This window comes from Falco naumanni, chromosome 2 (assembly GCF_017639655.2).
Source record: "Falco naumanni isolate bFalNau1 chromosome 2, bFalNau1.pat, whole genome shotgun sequence".
Taxonomy (NCBI): Eukaryota; Metazoa; Chordata; class Aves; order Falconiformes; family Falconidae; genus Falco; species Falco naumanni.
The window spans coordinates 110,210,356-110,226,805 of NC_054055.1; the positions used below are offsets into that span (position 1 = coordinate 110,210,356).

At 40.1% G+C, this 16,450-nt stretch overlaps 1 protein-coding gene across 7 annotated transcripts in view; it reads right to left on the reverse strand.

Moving 5' to 3' along the window:
* Positions 1-16,450, reverse strand: part of ROBO1 (roundabout guidance receptor 1) — a 321,795-nt gene that overhangs the window by 104,321 nt on the left and 201,024 nt on the right. For all 7 annotated transcript variants that reach the window (XM_040582909.1, XM_040582915.1, XM_040582914.1 and 4 more), the window contains exon 3: positions 9,933-10,090. In XM_040582909.1, the coding sequence (XP_040438843.1) occupies positions 9,933-10,090 (158 nt within the window). The remainder of the gene's footprint in view (positions 1-9,932; positions 10,091-16,450) is intronic.

Below are 16,450 nucleotides of genomic sequence, written 5' to 3' on the forward strand. Positions count from 1 at the left end.
AAATGTAAATAAAGTAAAAAATAAAGTAAAACGCTCATAGGTTTGTGAATCTGCATGAAAGAACCTTGGAACAGAAAAATTCTAGTGCTTTTTTGCACATTTGATCTGTAGGAATCCAAACTCCCACATGCAATGGACTGAACTCTTGCTCTGAACGTGTTTTCTGCCTGCACACAGCGTGCACACTTCCCAGCAGGAGTCCTAACGTTTGGTGTGTCAGATTCATAAAAGGCTTTAGAAGCTTGATTCTTTGATTATTGCTTTGCTTCTCGTTGTTTTTGCTCCTGATGAGGAAGCGGAGAAGGCACAGAGCACAGCAGTCCCTAAGGGGCTGGGGAGAGCGGTGTCTCCAGAAACGGCTTTTTAACTTAGAGGAGGATGTCCACAGTCTACAAGCAGGATTTCCACACAGCTGAAGAAGGGAGGGGGGGAGAAGAATTAACTTTCTAAACCCAATCTTCATCTTTATTGTGCATGATAAAAGCAAAGGCTCCTTTCCTGACTGCTTGAAAAACCTAACCAAACAAAAATGTTTCTTTTTCATTAAGAGAATAGAACGAATGAAGAAATAATTTCCCTCCCACATCCTTTCCTCATCTCCCTTACCCATCCCCCCAAAAAACCCAACAACCAGACTGTCAGCCAAACAAAACAAAGTATTTACTTTCTAAGCATAATAAATCACCTTTGCTCCTAACCCTTCAAATCATAAAGTCCTACACACTCTGGATAGCTCAAGTAAACTAGTCTGTGATAACAACCACCTGGATTTTTATTATTTTTTAAAAGGAGACTTCACAGACTCCATTTCTGTAATTTCAGATGGTCCCAAAGGTTCAAAACTCTCAATAAGCCATTTTAACAAGAAAATTCTGATAGTCTAATGTCTAGGCCTCTGGAAGTCTCAAAACTCAGATATCTAACACATACCCTATTTGCTGCAGGCATTTATTTTCTTTTACTATCTAGGTCATCAGTTCATGACTAGGGACAAAAGAAATCTGTGGAGAATTTTTACGCAATGAGGAGTTTTCAAATCCATTTAAGTCCGCAGAGCATCTGCAAAAGAACTTCATTCATCTTCACTTTATTTTTATATTTAAAAGTAGAAATCAGTGTGAAATGAAGTTGAGCACAGAAAAATACATTCTTAGTTCACATTAAAGGTGTACTTTTCACTACTGCTGGGTGAAACAATACCCAGAAAATAGTTACATATGTCTAATGCCTAATATTTTAGGAGGCGAGAAGACAAAATAGCTGAAGCAATGCACATCGCTCATGCAAAGGAACATTTTTGAAAGTTGTGAGAAAACGCAGAAGGAACAGATACTCTTAGCTACAGGGACAATATGATCAGCAATAGCTTGGTTTAAAATGCCAGCAACTAAATGACCATGACGAGACATTAAATCTACCACAGAATGATGACGCTTTCACTCCAGTAGTTTTGGTCAGTGTGAACAGTCTGTAAGCCTCATAACGTCACACAATAGGCTACACGATCAGCCCGCATGCCCTTGGGAACACAGGAGGTCAGTTTGGTCCTAAATGCGACGTCTAGTCTCTGTGATAGCCAGCACAAACCTACAGAACCTGGTGTCCTCCCCAGCCCACAGATGTTTGACACCGGCCCACTCTTTTGCCCTGCATCATGATGCTCCTTCTCTTTCCACTAATTCCACAGAGCAATATTAGCCTTTTGAGATACCTACTGAACAGACACATCACATCAAATGTGAACCAGTCCATGGTTTACCCTGTCCTACACTTTACCCGGCAACCTTGCAGAGAAGATTCAGGGTTAAAATGAGCCATTTCAATCAATTAGAACAATGCCAGGCATTGGAGCATGACTCAAACGCTTTAGAGTAACGGGCTTTTTCCTCAACGTTTTCTTGCAGCAAACATCACACTAATGGAGAAAGCACCTTGTCCCCCAAACAAATATTCGGGACGGTTGACTGTAAGAGGTACAGAGAAGGAAGGGAATGTCCACGTGGATGTTTTCAGGCCATTTGCTTTGGCTTGGCACGTGAGAGACTTCGAGCCAATGCAAGCTCCTTTTGCCCTTACCCTCAGCGCAACAGAAGCTGTGTGGCCGCATTTGTACAATACCATGCCGGAGCGATCTAGCCTGTCTCTCAGCAGGGCTTATTAGCTCAGGCTCGGCGCCACATTAACCGCTGCCATATGGCTTCTGGTTGATTCAAAGAGTGAACTGAATGAGCTCACATCTGCCTGACAAAAGTCCGCATAGCTACGCTCTTTAAAATGGCAAACCTGCAAAAAGCTGCGAGGAGAGAATCTTGTAATAGGTTGGGAGTTTCAATCCACATTTACTTCAGTGCTTGTGGAAATACAAGCTGTTGCTATTAACAGCTGTGGTCAGGGTTGGAAACTACATGTGGATGTGTTAGAGATGAAAAGATCCGTCTCAAAGAGCTGCGTCTGCAAAATGGTGCCAGTATGGTAAGACTGCAAATAGGACATGAAAAGAGAAAGAGGAAAATGAATACAAAAATAAAAGTATGTCCGATGTTTTCTCTTTTTTGTTAGCTCAGGCTATTAGATTTTTCACAGCCTTCCAAGATGAGCAGGGTCTGCTGTAGAAAAAGGTAATGTTTTTTTGGTTTTTAGGCTCAGCCAACGCCCCCCCCCCAAAAAAAAAAAATAAAAAAAAATGATGTGACAAATGCTAATCAAAGATTAACGTACCACTGAAAAGAGCTTAGATATGCCTGTGATCATAAAAAAATGACATGGGAAATAGCAGCGTAGGGGAAGATACCCCGAGATCTCTTTCTCTTAACACAGAAAGAGTGGTTGTGCAGATGTGGAAACTCAAATGGTTTAGGCATGGCAGGCATGCAAAGAGAATTGAGGAGGAAGATGGGAAAGGTGCCCTGATGATAATGTAGGAGAACGCAGAAGCACATGCCACAACCAGAACAGAAAACAAAAGAGACAATCCAGAAGACATATTTTGAATGATTTCTGGAATCTGGAGAGCAGAGAGACTTCAGCAGGAGCATAGGGAGCCTGAAATAGAGCTTAAAGCATTAACACAGAAAAACAATGCCGTATCTTGGAAAAACTAAGAGCAAGAAACAGCAGGATTTAGAGCCATTCTCACTATCCCCTGGGACAGCTGTGTGGTTCCAGATTATTTTTCACAATCTTATAATTTTTTTACCCCTTGCGGTTAACTCACAGCAGCTCCAGTTGTGTCACCAGAGGAAGCAATACTAATAGCAGAAGAAGTACGACTCATTAACAAAAACTACTCTTGATCCTTGAGGAAGCCACCATTGTAGAGGTCAGCAGACGAAGGAAAAAGAGAGGTAAAGTGGGATGCCAACCCTCCCAGGGAGTGAGAAAAAAAGACAGAATGAGGAAAAAGGACTGGGAAGAAAGGAAATTGCTGGGGGGCAACTAATACATATTGAGAATCAGAAGAAAAAATACACTTCTCTTTCTAACCCTCCCGGGGCACATAGGAAATTGTTGCTTGCCCTTTAATCTGCCCCCCAAAAGAAAAACAATTAAAATGAAATAAAACACTGAACTGTAAGTACACGTTCCCCCCTTGCCCTCAACCCCATTGCTTTGTGTGCTGTGTGCCCAGGCCAGGATCTTTCATGCAGCTCTCCATAGGACACAGAATGCTACCATTAGTGTGACATCTTCTACAGGAATATGCATTCTTTTGCGGTGTACCTAAAATATGCAATTTGGGGAGATTAAGATATTAAGAGATTAATGAGTAATGAATTAATGAAAAGAGAGGAGGCCAGAAGAAAAAGAGAAAGGGAGAAGAATAAATGGGGATATCTTGAATTAATTTGGAGTGGCATTTTAACAGTATGGTTTGTGTCGGGAGCATCACTGTTTTAAAGGGTTTAGACTGTTACTCCTGCACAGCACACAACCGTGAATTCGATCATTTTTGTCCCCTTTTTCTTGATTCACCTCTCCTCTGCAATTTTTCCCACTGCAATTTAACTTTGGAAGGAAAGGCCCATTTCCTAAATAGGGAATTAATTTCTGCTTTTTCCGCTGCTTCCTCCAATATAAACAACCCTTTCTCTTTTTGTTTTTGACAGATAGGCATAGTAATATTTTCTATTTTATTTTTCTTTCTTGTTATGACCAAAATCACATTGGGATCATCTATGTAGTTTTAAACTTGTCAAAGCACAATGAGGCTGTGAATGGCCTCCACCAAGAAGAATGAACCAAGGCTCTTCGGCAATTCGTTAACAAAAATTTTCTGGGCAAATAACTAAAACATCTTCCTGTGGATGGTACATTTAAGAAGGTTTTCCCGTCACATCAGGAGCTTTGTTTTCACATTTGTAGAAAACATTTTCATCACTTATTCATGTAAAAATACCATTGTGCAAGACACAATAAATGCTTCGTATTTGTGATGTACTATTTAAAGGCCAGGAAATGAAACAGGAATCAAGAATTCAAGTTACAACTTAACTAAAATAAAAGTGTAAGTCATTCAAAACTGTTGATTTCACAAGACAACCACACAAAAAAGGAATGAAAACCTGTATGCATTATTCATCCTGTAACTTTGATCTTAAAAGCTAAGAAACTTGAACAAGGAAAGATAAATGGTTTCTCAAGCTTTTCCTTTTAAAAATCAAATGAGGATGATTCAGGATAAATGGAAGATAAGAGCTAATATGAAAGAGGGGGAAATTGCAATCACAGTGCTGCACCAAAGTTTCAATGCAAAAGCTTTGCTTTTTGTATTCAATTACAAAGGATTTCTTTTTTAGGTATCAGCATCTTTTTTCACATATATGTAAAAGACTTTGCCTATTAAAATTTCATGTTCAGCATGCATAGCTTTTTTTCTTTTACCATCTACACCATGATTTCATGCTAACAATTAGGAAGCTTTCTGAAGCTGGGGCTACTGCTGGTCATGGGGCGGACACAGAAGCAGCTATGAAATCCTGACCTCCAAACCTGGCTCAAACACATCAACTTGCTCCAGAGCTTACGCAAGCTATGCATACATTCTTCCACTGGGAAAGTATTGATAATTACAGGCACTCTGACTGCATCCTGATTTTACTGAAGCTTGGTTAATTATGCAGGCATTGCCCCTAAAATATGAAGAGAAGTTGAGAAAGAGATCCAAAAGCACACGGAGGTTGCCCTGTCTTGATGGGAGATCCACAAAATCCTCTTTGCATGCTTTGCGCTCCTGAGAGCCTGTAATTATTGCCAGTTTTTGCCTAAAGATATGCTCAAAGGCCCCACCATCTTGGTTAGATTACTGATGTCAGCATCTCATCTACAGGCAATTGCATTTGGGATTCACAAAGATGGAGCAGCAACACAGTTCCTTAAGGAAGGCTCTGAGCAAGCCTAATGCAGAGAACACCGCATTCATACCGTATCACAGCACACCAGCCACGTACATTAACAGCAAAGCCAAAGGAAGAGTGTGTTTACGTTACGGCATGAAATGGGAGGTTTGGCTTATCTGAGCTTCCAAATTGTTACCTCCACACAAGCAGTTAGCACTAATCAGATGACAGAGTGGGGCCGGACAGGTAGAAGAAAAAGGCTGGGTGGGTGCCAGGGCATGTTGTGAGGTGGAGGAAACAGATGAGGAGATGAGGTGAAAATCCCATTGCAGTGGTGTGTGGTAGGAAGGCAGTGGGGACACCGCTTGAAAAGTAGTGGGAGATTTTGGGGCACAACAGGAAGATGGCTGAGAAGGGAATGGAGGCACACCGGAGGTATTCACAGGGTTACGCACAACCAACATTCACTGCAATTGCTGTGAGTGCCCAAGCAAGGCACTGCTAATGGTCCTCGCAGCCACTGATGCTCCTGCCAACTGCACCTAGACAAAATACATTTCGCAAGACCAAGCCCAGTGATCGCAGCAGTCAGCAGAAACCAGACTGACTGCACTCCCTCCTCAGCCCAAGGGAATGCAAACTCACAGCTTTCCGTGCCAAGGGAAGTGCCTGAAACACCTGATTATGTCCTAATGACACTGGGCTGCCATGCAAAAAAGATGGCTAGACTGGTGGGGCTGGGAGCAGACCAGTTCCTGGTGAGGTTACCTACAAGCCCGGAGTCCTGGCCTAGATCCTGGCTCCAAGCAACGTGTGGGGCTGTGAACCTCACCCGGCAAGACAGTGATTCCGAACATGCAAACACCGCTGCGGGCTGGGCGCAGGAGGAACCTCCCCACCTCGCTGAGCTCCCTTCTCTCTCACTCGTAGGGGAGACCTTGCACCTTCTTTCTCCACCCTGTCTCAGCTCCAAGAAGAGAGCAGGACAGCCTCTCCTGGCGCAGACAGGACATTTCCCAAACGGGAAAGCACATTTTATTTTTACATTGCTTGCAGTGAGAAATCAGAGCACCAAGGCACTCCTTTTCAGCTATATATATTATAGGAGGGATTCTTGATTCCACAGTAATCCCAGGAGAAAAATTAACTAGATGAGCACAGAATCACACTAGTTCTGCTCTGGCCTCCTAACTGTTTTTCAGTTCAACAAATTAAGTTAAAGATAAGCATTTGCTTCACATGCAAGGCTGCTATTCCCACTTCATTTGTAATATATGGAGAGGGATTAGCCACATCAAGCACATGCTTTCATACTGTGGTGTAAAGAATACACATGAGAAAAATCATGTTTTGCTCCGATGTGCTGAGAGAACTGTTTATAGACAACATATTCAAGGGCAGAGAGAAAAATAAAGTGTTTTGATAATGATTCTTCATCAGGGGCACCCGGTGGAAACATGTGCACTGGCAAGCCTAGACTGAGTCTGACTTGTCCTAACACTGAGCAGTACTGGGAGAGCTGCGCTCAAAGAAAATGCCTATAATCCTCATCACAGATAGCTGTGCCCATACCCTCACCTTCACTTCTTATTTGCTCCATTCACTATTGTTTATAAGCTGAACGACACATAAATTTATTTGGCTTCAAAGCACATTTATTTGCCCTACAAATGGACCAAAAATATGGAAAGACTACTTTGATTTTTTATTATCTCACCTACAAAAACATATTGATTTCCTTAACCCTACCAGGACAAAATAATACTTTCTTTTTACTGCATTCCAGAGGAAGTTGTGCCTTAACTTGGATCTTATTTAACTGCTATTTATCTACATCTACTGCTTCAAACTCTGTCAGGAACAAAGCTACCACCTCTACTTCTCTGGCACTGACTTAACACTCAGTCTGTAAAGCCTAGTTCTGCTGACTCAGAGATCAGCATTATCATTGCAGATGAGAAAAAACCAGCTTCCATATATTGAAAATAAGTTAGCTTCATGGACAAACCACCTTTTTTAAGAAAGTATTGATACTAATTGCAAAAGAGGTGCCAAGCATCATCCCTTATTCTAAAAAAAGTATAATCTTAATGTTTATTTTAAATCTCATCAGACAGGAAAGCATTCATATGAAATGCTTTAAACAGCCTTTGACACGTACAGACTCTTAAAATGGCAATGAGTCAAAGATCAACAAGCCTTTAAGAATGAAAACAAGTGGAAATGCTTTAGAAGTGGAACCACTGAAGTGTTTTCATTGAGCAAATGTCCAGTAGCATTACATATATATTGAACATCAACATACATAGTTTGATACTTCCTGATCTGGTAATTTCATGGCTTAAAAAGAGGAAGGTAATACCTGTAAAATATATTACTGAAATTTAGCCTGAGTCAATAATTTTGCCATCAAATGAACATAGGTGTTCATATATAAATACAAGCACCTAAGTGAAAAGTATTTTTTTAAAAATAAAATGTTGATTTCATGTAAAAACTAAATCTGTTACTTAGAACCCAACAACTTCACCCTTCTTTCAGCCATTGTCTTCTTTTAATTCTTTACGTTCCTGTTTAAACTGAAATGGAAATGATCTAAATGAGATAAGTTAACAGAAATGGAATAATTCTAAGTCAGGTTTCAAATTTAATATTTTCTGCCCATCTGCCCTTTAGCATGTTGTCCATTCCAGGTCCTAGTCTCCCCTCCCAGCCACTAGCAAGATAATACAGATGGTTACTGCAAAATCTGTTAAGATGTACATCTGAATACGTATTTACCCTCTTGGCAAAATCCTGCTACAGCTGTAAGTAGATGCAAATACGCATGACAATGTAGCTTCAGCCTCTTGCCTGTGTGAGAAAGCGGCCGTGATATTAATAGTGCTGCTTAAGACAATGCCAGGCAAATATGACGTAAGTGAACGCAGTTGAGCGAGCTACCACAGCACTGGTAATTTACACCTCTGAAAAGAAACACTCATTTGGGCACATGAAATAACTGCATATCTGCACCTACATCAAAACTCATTTTCATGTGTTTGTTTTTGGAAGCAGAAATTGATAATGCAAGATAATTCCTCCACCAGATGTCATGGTGAAAGGATACTACGTAGGTGAGTGTTTGATACAATCACCAGAAAACAAAACCAAACTGAGGGCCTTTCTCCCATCCTAAGCACAGTTTTAATAAATAAAGGTGGCACTGCCAGCCACTGATAGTTGCTTTTGTTCTGGGTATGTCTTTGTTCCAGCAGCTGGGACAAGAGCAGTATTCATGTATAACAAAAGAAACGTACTTAATAGGCAGCACCTGAAAATCCTTCAAGAGAATAAACTATAGCAATAGAAAATGCAAGTTCAGAAAGCACTTCCTGGGGGAAGAAAAAAAAAAAAGTACCACTGGAATCTTCTCTTTATCTCAGGTCAATTGACTTGTCACAGTGGGAAGGGGATTTGAAAAGGAAATTGCAAGTTCTTAGCAAGTATGATTGGAGGAATTGAGTTAATAGCCAGCAATCAGGATAGGTTCAGGAGGGTACTTAAAAATTTAAATGTATGCATATGCCACAACCACAGAAATCCTGAGCTTTGTCTTGTTTGTAAAAAACCCAAATGGAACAACAGGCAATTTAAATCTCAAACAAAAATGGTAATTTTGTACTTAGGTTGCTTAGGTTTAAGTGTTCTTCTGTAAAAGATTTCCCTCTTTTCAGTGCACAATTGAGGTGTATGAATTAATTGTATGTGCCTTTGGTCTTGTTTTGCTCTAGTAATCCTCCTAGTGCCAAAGTGATCCTATATGGTATACACTTTCAGATGATATGGTTTCTCACTGTATGGAAAGATGTTTTCTATCACCACATTGGCAGCATATAAATGATTTGTGAACTCCATTTTTCATTGTCATTTCTTCCAGCCATCTAGGCTCAGTAGCTTACTGTTTCACATGTCAAAACCTAAAAGGGTAGTTTTCTGAGTTGAGAAGATGCTTTATCCATACTTTTGAATAACTGTGCACTGTATTCATCAAACTACAGAAACAAGCGAGTATGACAACACCTCTAAGGAGAAAACAGCTTAATTTGAAAGAGCAGGATAAGCCATCACCTCTCTGAGGAAAAGTGACTATATCTGAAAAGCCTTATCCTTTCTAATAAAATGCACAACTTTTCCGCACAGATTCTTTTCAACAGAATTACAAAAGAAGGTCTCACCTACACTAAAGTTCCTCTTTCCAACCAAAGAAGGCAGATATTACAGGTTGCAGAAACTTGTAGGTGGATAAAAGGCAAGAAAATTATAGGACAGTGACAAATCTAACAAATTTAATTTCCACAAGCCTCTAATTTGCCTGAGGAAGAGAAGAACACAGGTTTTGCATGGTCCTCTTTAGCAAACAAATGCATACCCTGCAATGAAGCAGCAGGAGACAAGAGGAGGCATTCCAAGCTAAATGCAAACTAGCCTTGCCTCTGAGGCAAGGAAAGGACAGATCCTAGAAAGTACAGCCTGGCTGGATGCCCACATGCTAAGGAGACCAATAATTTCAGATTACCCAATTTTTGCGCTGTTTGAAAGACTTTTTGTACTTACTGTAATTCGCTCATCTTTGTCATCTAGAGGGGTCCCATCTTTTTTCCACGATATAGTGGGTTCTGGGTGACCTCTTGGGGGCTGACATTCCATCACTGCAGGTTCACCCACAGCTACCATTACATCTGATGGATTTTGTCTGAAGTCGTCTCGTAGAACTAAAAGAATAGAGAAAAAGAAATAAAAAATTACCCAACTATACACCTACAACCAATTGTTTTGTTTATGCCTTTAATGGTCCCTGTTTTCATGGTACTTTATATTAATGAACAATTCACAGTTAATGAATTTCATCTGGCATCTGTGGATGGTACTTCCACAGAGTAACACAGAAAACCCATATACAACTCATTTAACTTCCAACATACAAGTCAAGTGACTGACAGGGAGGGACAGAGGTGAAAGGCTGGCACAGACATAGCACTGTCTGCACAGAAGAGCTGCCTCGCTGGTGGTACTTGGCTAGTGTTTGCCTAGTGTGTGAGCACAGGAGTCACTCACCTCTGTGTCCAGCAAGATCATGGAGCAGATCCTCCTGGAAACTACGCTAAGGCACATGGACAACAAGGAGGTGACTGGTGACAGCTAACATGGTTTCACTAAGGGCAAATCAAGTCTGACAAATTTGGTGGCCTGTGATGGGGTTACAGTGTTGGTGGATAAGGGAAGAGCAACTGATGTCATCTACCTGGACTTGTGCAAAGCATTTGACATTGTCCCGCATGTGACATGTCTCTAGACTGGAAAGACATGGATTTGACGGACGGGCCACTCTGTGGATAAGGAATTGGCTCGATGGTTGCACTCAGAATTGCGTCAACAGCTCAGTGTCCAAGTGGGGGGACCAGTGGCGAGTGGCATTCCTCAGGGGTCGGATTTGGACCAGCACTGTTCAGCATCTTTGCTGGTGACATGGACAGTGGGACTGAGCACACCCTCAGCGAGTTTGCTGACCACACCAAGGTGTGTGGTGCCGTTGACAACAGTGGAGGGAAGGGATGTCATCCAGGCTTGAGAAGTGGGTTTGGGGTTGTTCAGCCTGGAGAAGAGAAGGCTCTGACAAGACCTTAGAGCAGCCTTCCGGTACCCAAGGGGAGCCTGTAAGAAAGCTGAAGAGGGACTTTTTACAAGAGTATGTAGTAGTAGGACAAGGGGTAATGGCTTTAAACTAAAAGAAAGTCGATTTAGACTAGATATAAGGAGGAAATTATTCACTATGGCGGTGGTGAGACACTGGCACAGGTTGCCCAGAGCAGCTGTGGATGCCCCATCCCTGGAAGTGCTCAAGGCCAGGCTGGATGGGGCTTTGAGCAGCCTGGTCTGGTAGAAGAAGGTATCTCTGCTCATGGAAGGGGGGTTGGAACCAGATGATCTTTAAGGTCCCTTCCAACCCAAACCATTCTGTGATTCCTATCACAGGCGAAGAAGGCATGTCTTCTGCTCAGGTAGAATGTTGCTTAGGAAAAAGCATGGCAGAGACTGCTTTCTGCCACTCTATTTCTGAGACACAAGGTCAGCTTGCCAGTAACTAAAAGGTTTATGGTTAAAGATTGGCCACTGGCTACATGAATTGCACCCATCCCTAAATATATGACAAAAATTAACAAACTAATTAAACTTCCAAGTTCTTTGATAACATTCTAAAACATCAAACATTTGTGCGCCCTTAGCTAAACTCATCTTTGCATTTTGCCTTGTGTCTTCTTCAAGCAAAAGAGAGAAAGATCTTTCCTGATCTCTGGGAGTCATCCCTTCGCCTCAGCCAGACCACATCCTTCATTTGGAAAAAGTAAATTTTACTATGTTTTCATAGTAAGAAACTTTTTTTTTTTTTTTTTTTTTGCAGCATTGTTACTAGAATTCTTTCTCATCAGTTGGCTAAGCCCAGACTTTAGCTCCCTCCCATCACCCATTATGAATTTTATCAATAGCTGTCTGATTATTTTTCTTTTTGGGAGGGGAGAGACATCACACTGTGCTCAGCAGACCACTGTAGAGGGGCACAGTTTAACAGAATAATGACGCTCTTAAGTCTTGCCATGTAAGTGGCATTAGGTTTAAGCTGAAAATAAATAAATAAATAATATGATAACAAATATAACATTCCAGTCCTCCCCTCTGCTGTTACTGAACAAAGGATATGGTAATGGAAAAGCACATTACCACCAAAGAACTCAGGAACTTGACAAAACTGTCTCATTCTTGCTACCTGCAACTATCTTGTGTCAACTGCAAAAAAAATATATCCCTAAAACCACGGACCACAGATATATGGGCATTCGCTCCTGAATGGCGGTTTGGTTGTTAATGCCGCTTCAAAGTGAGGTGTGATTTATTGTTAGATGTTAAGGAATGTGGGTGTGCTTATAAATTGGCAGGTACAGAACTACCACCAAACCATTCCTCTCTGTAAGGTCTTTCAGGTTGTTAAAACCTTTTAAAATGGTCTGAGGGCCAAAGGATCATCTCCTTTGTGACAGAGGTACATACCTTGCTCACACCTACTTCCTGTAATGCTACATAATCTAAAATAAAGGGAGGGAGCAAAAATGACTTGTAGTTCTTCATTTTGGAGGCTTATTGACAAATAGCCCTGTCAATAATCAGTAGGAATATCTTCTATCTTTTCTTCTCCAGTACACTCATCCTGTTCTGATACCCTACCATTCAGTGGCTACAGCCGCAGGCCTATGTGTCCAGCTTGGCTCATTATAACATTATACACAACAGGGAAAGCTCCAGATTGACATATAAGTGTCAATGGGAATCAAAATCAGTTTATCAGCAACACTGAAGTGTATTGCAGATTTCACCAGACATCATCAGAATTTACCAATCCTCTTCCATACGGAAGCACATTTCATATATCTCAGTTTAATTACTAACATTTATGGATGCCCTGGCATCAGGAAATACTGATGCAATGAAACAGGACAATGAAAGATAAAATGTCTCTACCACTTTAAGCAATATAAACTAATATAACAGAATGATAGGACTTAATGAATAAATTATAGAAAACAATTAGGTTGGAAGTGACCTCTGGAGGTCATCTAGTCCACAACGAGATGCTATTGGAGGAATACGCTCTCTTGGATGAACTAGGTCTCTTGAACAGACCTAGCCTAGAAAGTTTATTAAAAAACCACCCCAACACACCAAAACAATAAAGCAAACAAAACACACCACACACCTATCGCTTGGTGTACAAAAACTTGAGAAAATATGCTCCACATCCAAGAACAAAGAATTTCTCTCACTAGAAAGCAAACCACAGGGATATTTTCCTTTGGTGACTAGGGAAAACTGAAAATTATTTCAGCTATAAAGTTAATCCAGGTCAAATCTAGAGGAAATAATATGTTTTCAGAAAGGGGAATGATGTAATTTTTAGTTATTCAGAAAGGTAAGTCAAAAGACCAATCCTTTGGCCTCCCTTCTGCTTTTAACAAAACTTAAATTTAACCTGCATTCTCTTACAGCTTTCTTACTGAATTCCCCTAAATATCAATGCATCAAAATTGGAGACATCAAATTATTTTGATGATAGGAGCATTAAAATACTACTCACATACACTGAAAACCTTGTATTTACTTATTCCATTTATACTTAGTACGGCATTAATAACCAGATGCAACTTCTTGTGCTCCCAAGCAGCCCTCAAGCCACCCAGCTACAGTAAATCACGTAGCGTAAGTGGTTAGGCTGACACTGCTTCTGCTGAGGTCAAAGGTCTTTTTCTTTTTATTTCCATAGAGACTTGATCTGGCTTGGGGCCACTGGTCAGATTAGTACCTCTTTTTACCACTTCTCCAAACAGAAGAACATAGAAGAAGAAGAAACAGAAGTTGTACCAGGTTTCCAAAAAAGCCCCACATATCCAGTTCCCAGTGCCAGGAGCACATAAAAGTGCCGAAGAGCTTGTTTGCTACTCCACAGTCCCACTGCAACACGATAAAAGGGGTGTTTTCACTGTGAGTAAGAAGCTTCTTACTGCTGAATATTGTATCACTTAGATAAAGCTAAGAGATACATTAAAACAAAAGTGTCCTTAAGTTTAAAAAAAAAAAATAAAAATCAAGTGATCTTAATAAACCGCAAGTGCTTCTCAAGTCTGAAGGACTTCATAATTCTAAGAAAGCCTAACAGATAGCAGCTCAGATAGCTTTTAGCACCCTTGAAGCAACAAAGGCGGCTATTACTTGCATAATAAAAACAAATTAATTCAGTAATTTCTACACTCCTCAGTCTTCCATCAGCTTTACAAGACAGTGCCTTGTCTATTAAACCAAGACCTTTCATAAATTAACCAATGCTTACTAGAATGCCTTGGGAGGACATGAAAGGTCCAGGCCATAGATACATCAAAACACGATTTTTTTTTTTTTTCCATTTACTATGAATTATTTTGGCTTTAACATTACATAATGAAATGCTAACAAAATGTAATCCATTAGAGATTACTCCATAGACAGTCATCATGTAATTATTTTTGCAGTTGTAAAGTATATACATGCTCTGGTTTTTTGCCTCAGGCCCTGGCAATCTTGCATGAAGTTATAAATTTAAAATTTTCTTCCCTTACTGAAAAAAAAAAATATAATTTCTTCTTTTCAGTTCTCATAGTCAAGGCTCACTGTAAATTGAGAATACATTTCCCTTGAAGATATATTAAAAGTATACTTTGTAATGCAGTACAGCATGTGCTTTCAGTCACCAAGGGGTCAGTTTCACCCCTGCACAAATTCAGAGTAGCGTCTTCATACATACACATGTGCACCACCACCCCCTACAGTTCTGACATACTGTGGGTAAGGTTTTCTTTAATATAAGGAATAATCACAATTGGTGCCATTGCAAAGCCAGGACAACGGCATGATCTTGCTGTGTGAACTCCGAACTCCTGTGTGCTGCGAACAATTTTCGGCTGTGCTTGGTGAACTAAACAGGTTCAAGAGCAACTTTTGTAACTCCACTTAAGAAGTCAACCACTCATGCAACTATTTTATATGGCGTACTGTTCAATCAACAAAACAACTGCACGTTCCCCAGAGAATCTTTCCCAGAGCAGAAAGGAACTAGCAATCACTTGAGGATAGTTTTTTATTGACAAGTAAAGACGGTGTTTTTTGTATAAACTCTAAACAGAGCTTTTCAAAATGCAGCACCAGGTGGTTGTTTTCTTAAATTTGTCATTGACTACTATGAAAAAGAGTAGGGAGTCACTACTGGGTGAAATGGGAGGTAGGTAAGGCAGGGTTTTTTTGCATATGCACACTGTAGATATTTAGGAAAGATTATTGCTAAAGTTTATCATTAAATAACTGTGATCTAGTTCAAAGAAAATAAAGAAGACACAAGAAAAAAGAAATCAACCAGAAAGCTCTAGTCAATATGTGAAAAAAAAAAAAGAATTTGTAAGAAACACAATAATTACCATCATGCCTTAACAGGTCGTATCACTTAAGAAGTAAGAAAATCTTCTGAAAATTTTGATTACACGTCTATTCTAGTCTAGACACTTCATGCTAGATCAGTTCAAAGCAGTGCACCAAAATATACCTGGGATCCCCATCAACTAAGGTATTACAGCCATGGTCCCCCAGCAAACAGAGGAAGAGAGGGAAATGAAGATGTCTGGGGTGCAGTTTCATAATCAGATCGAGGCAATCTTAATCCATTTCAATTCTCATAAAAGACATCATCCCGACTTGCTTCCCACTAACTCTCTTGCATCGTCCCAGACGAAGCACGCTATTCTGCAAGTCTACTTGTTAGAGATCAGAGAGCCAAAGTATTGCACAGTTAGCTAACAGAAGAGATCCCAACCATTCCCACTCTTTCAGCATAAAGATAATTTAAATGTTTCTTTGTATTGTAGCACATGCTTCAAAATTGGGGGAAAAGTAAATGAAATAAATAGAAGACATGCTTGTTCCTCACACTGCTTTAGAAAACAACCAGACCTCAGCTAATGAGCAAGTTTTCATCCAGCAAACAAAAACATGCTAACATCAAAGTACAATGCAACCTTAATGGCCCACTGCCCTGAAAGTTTCCATCTAATCCTTAATCATATAAAATACAAGAAATAAGACAACAAAAATGAGCACTTCCTTTAAAATGCTGTACGATTAAGAAAACAAAAAAAGGAGTTCAAGGTTATATAGATGTTCCAATCCCATGAAGCCATAATTAAAGATAAACTAATTATTTCTTAGTCAGGATTGAGCTGTTATTCAAAAGCAGATCAGTTCCTGTAATTTAGGACCAGTAATGATCCCCTTTCCCCACTACCTACTGAACTTGTAATTCAAATTTACAGAGATACGGCAGATATTTTTGGCATTTAAATATATTATGAAATGTTTGTCAGTTGGAACAGTGCTTCAAACAAAGTGCTTAATTTTAATTACAATTAATTTAAGCATCAACCAGACTATGGTACCTCGTTTAAAGACTTTGTTGGCATGAGATTTATACAGATGCCAGAATATAATTTTCAATACATGCACAC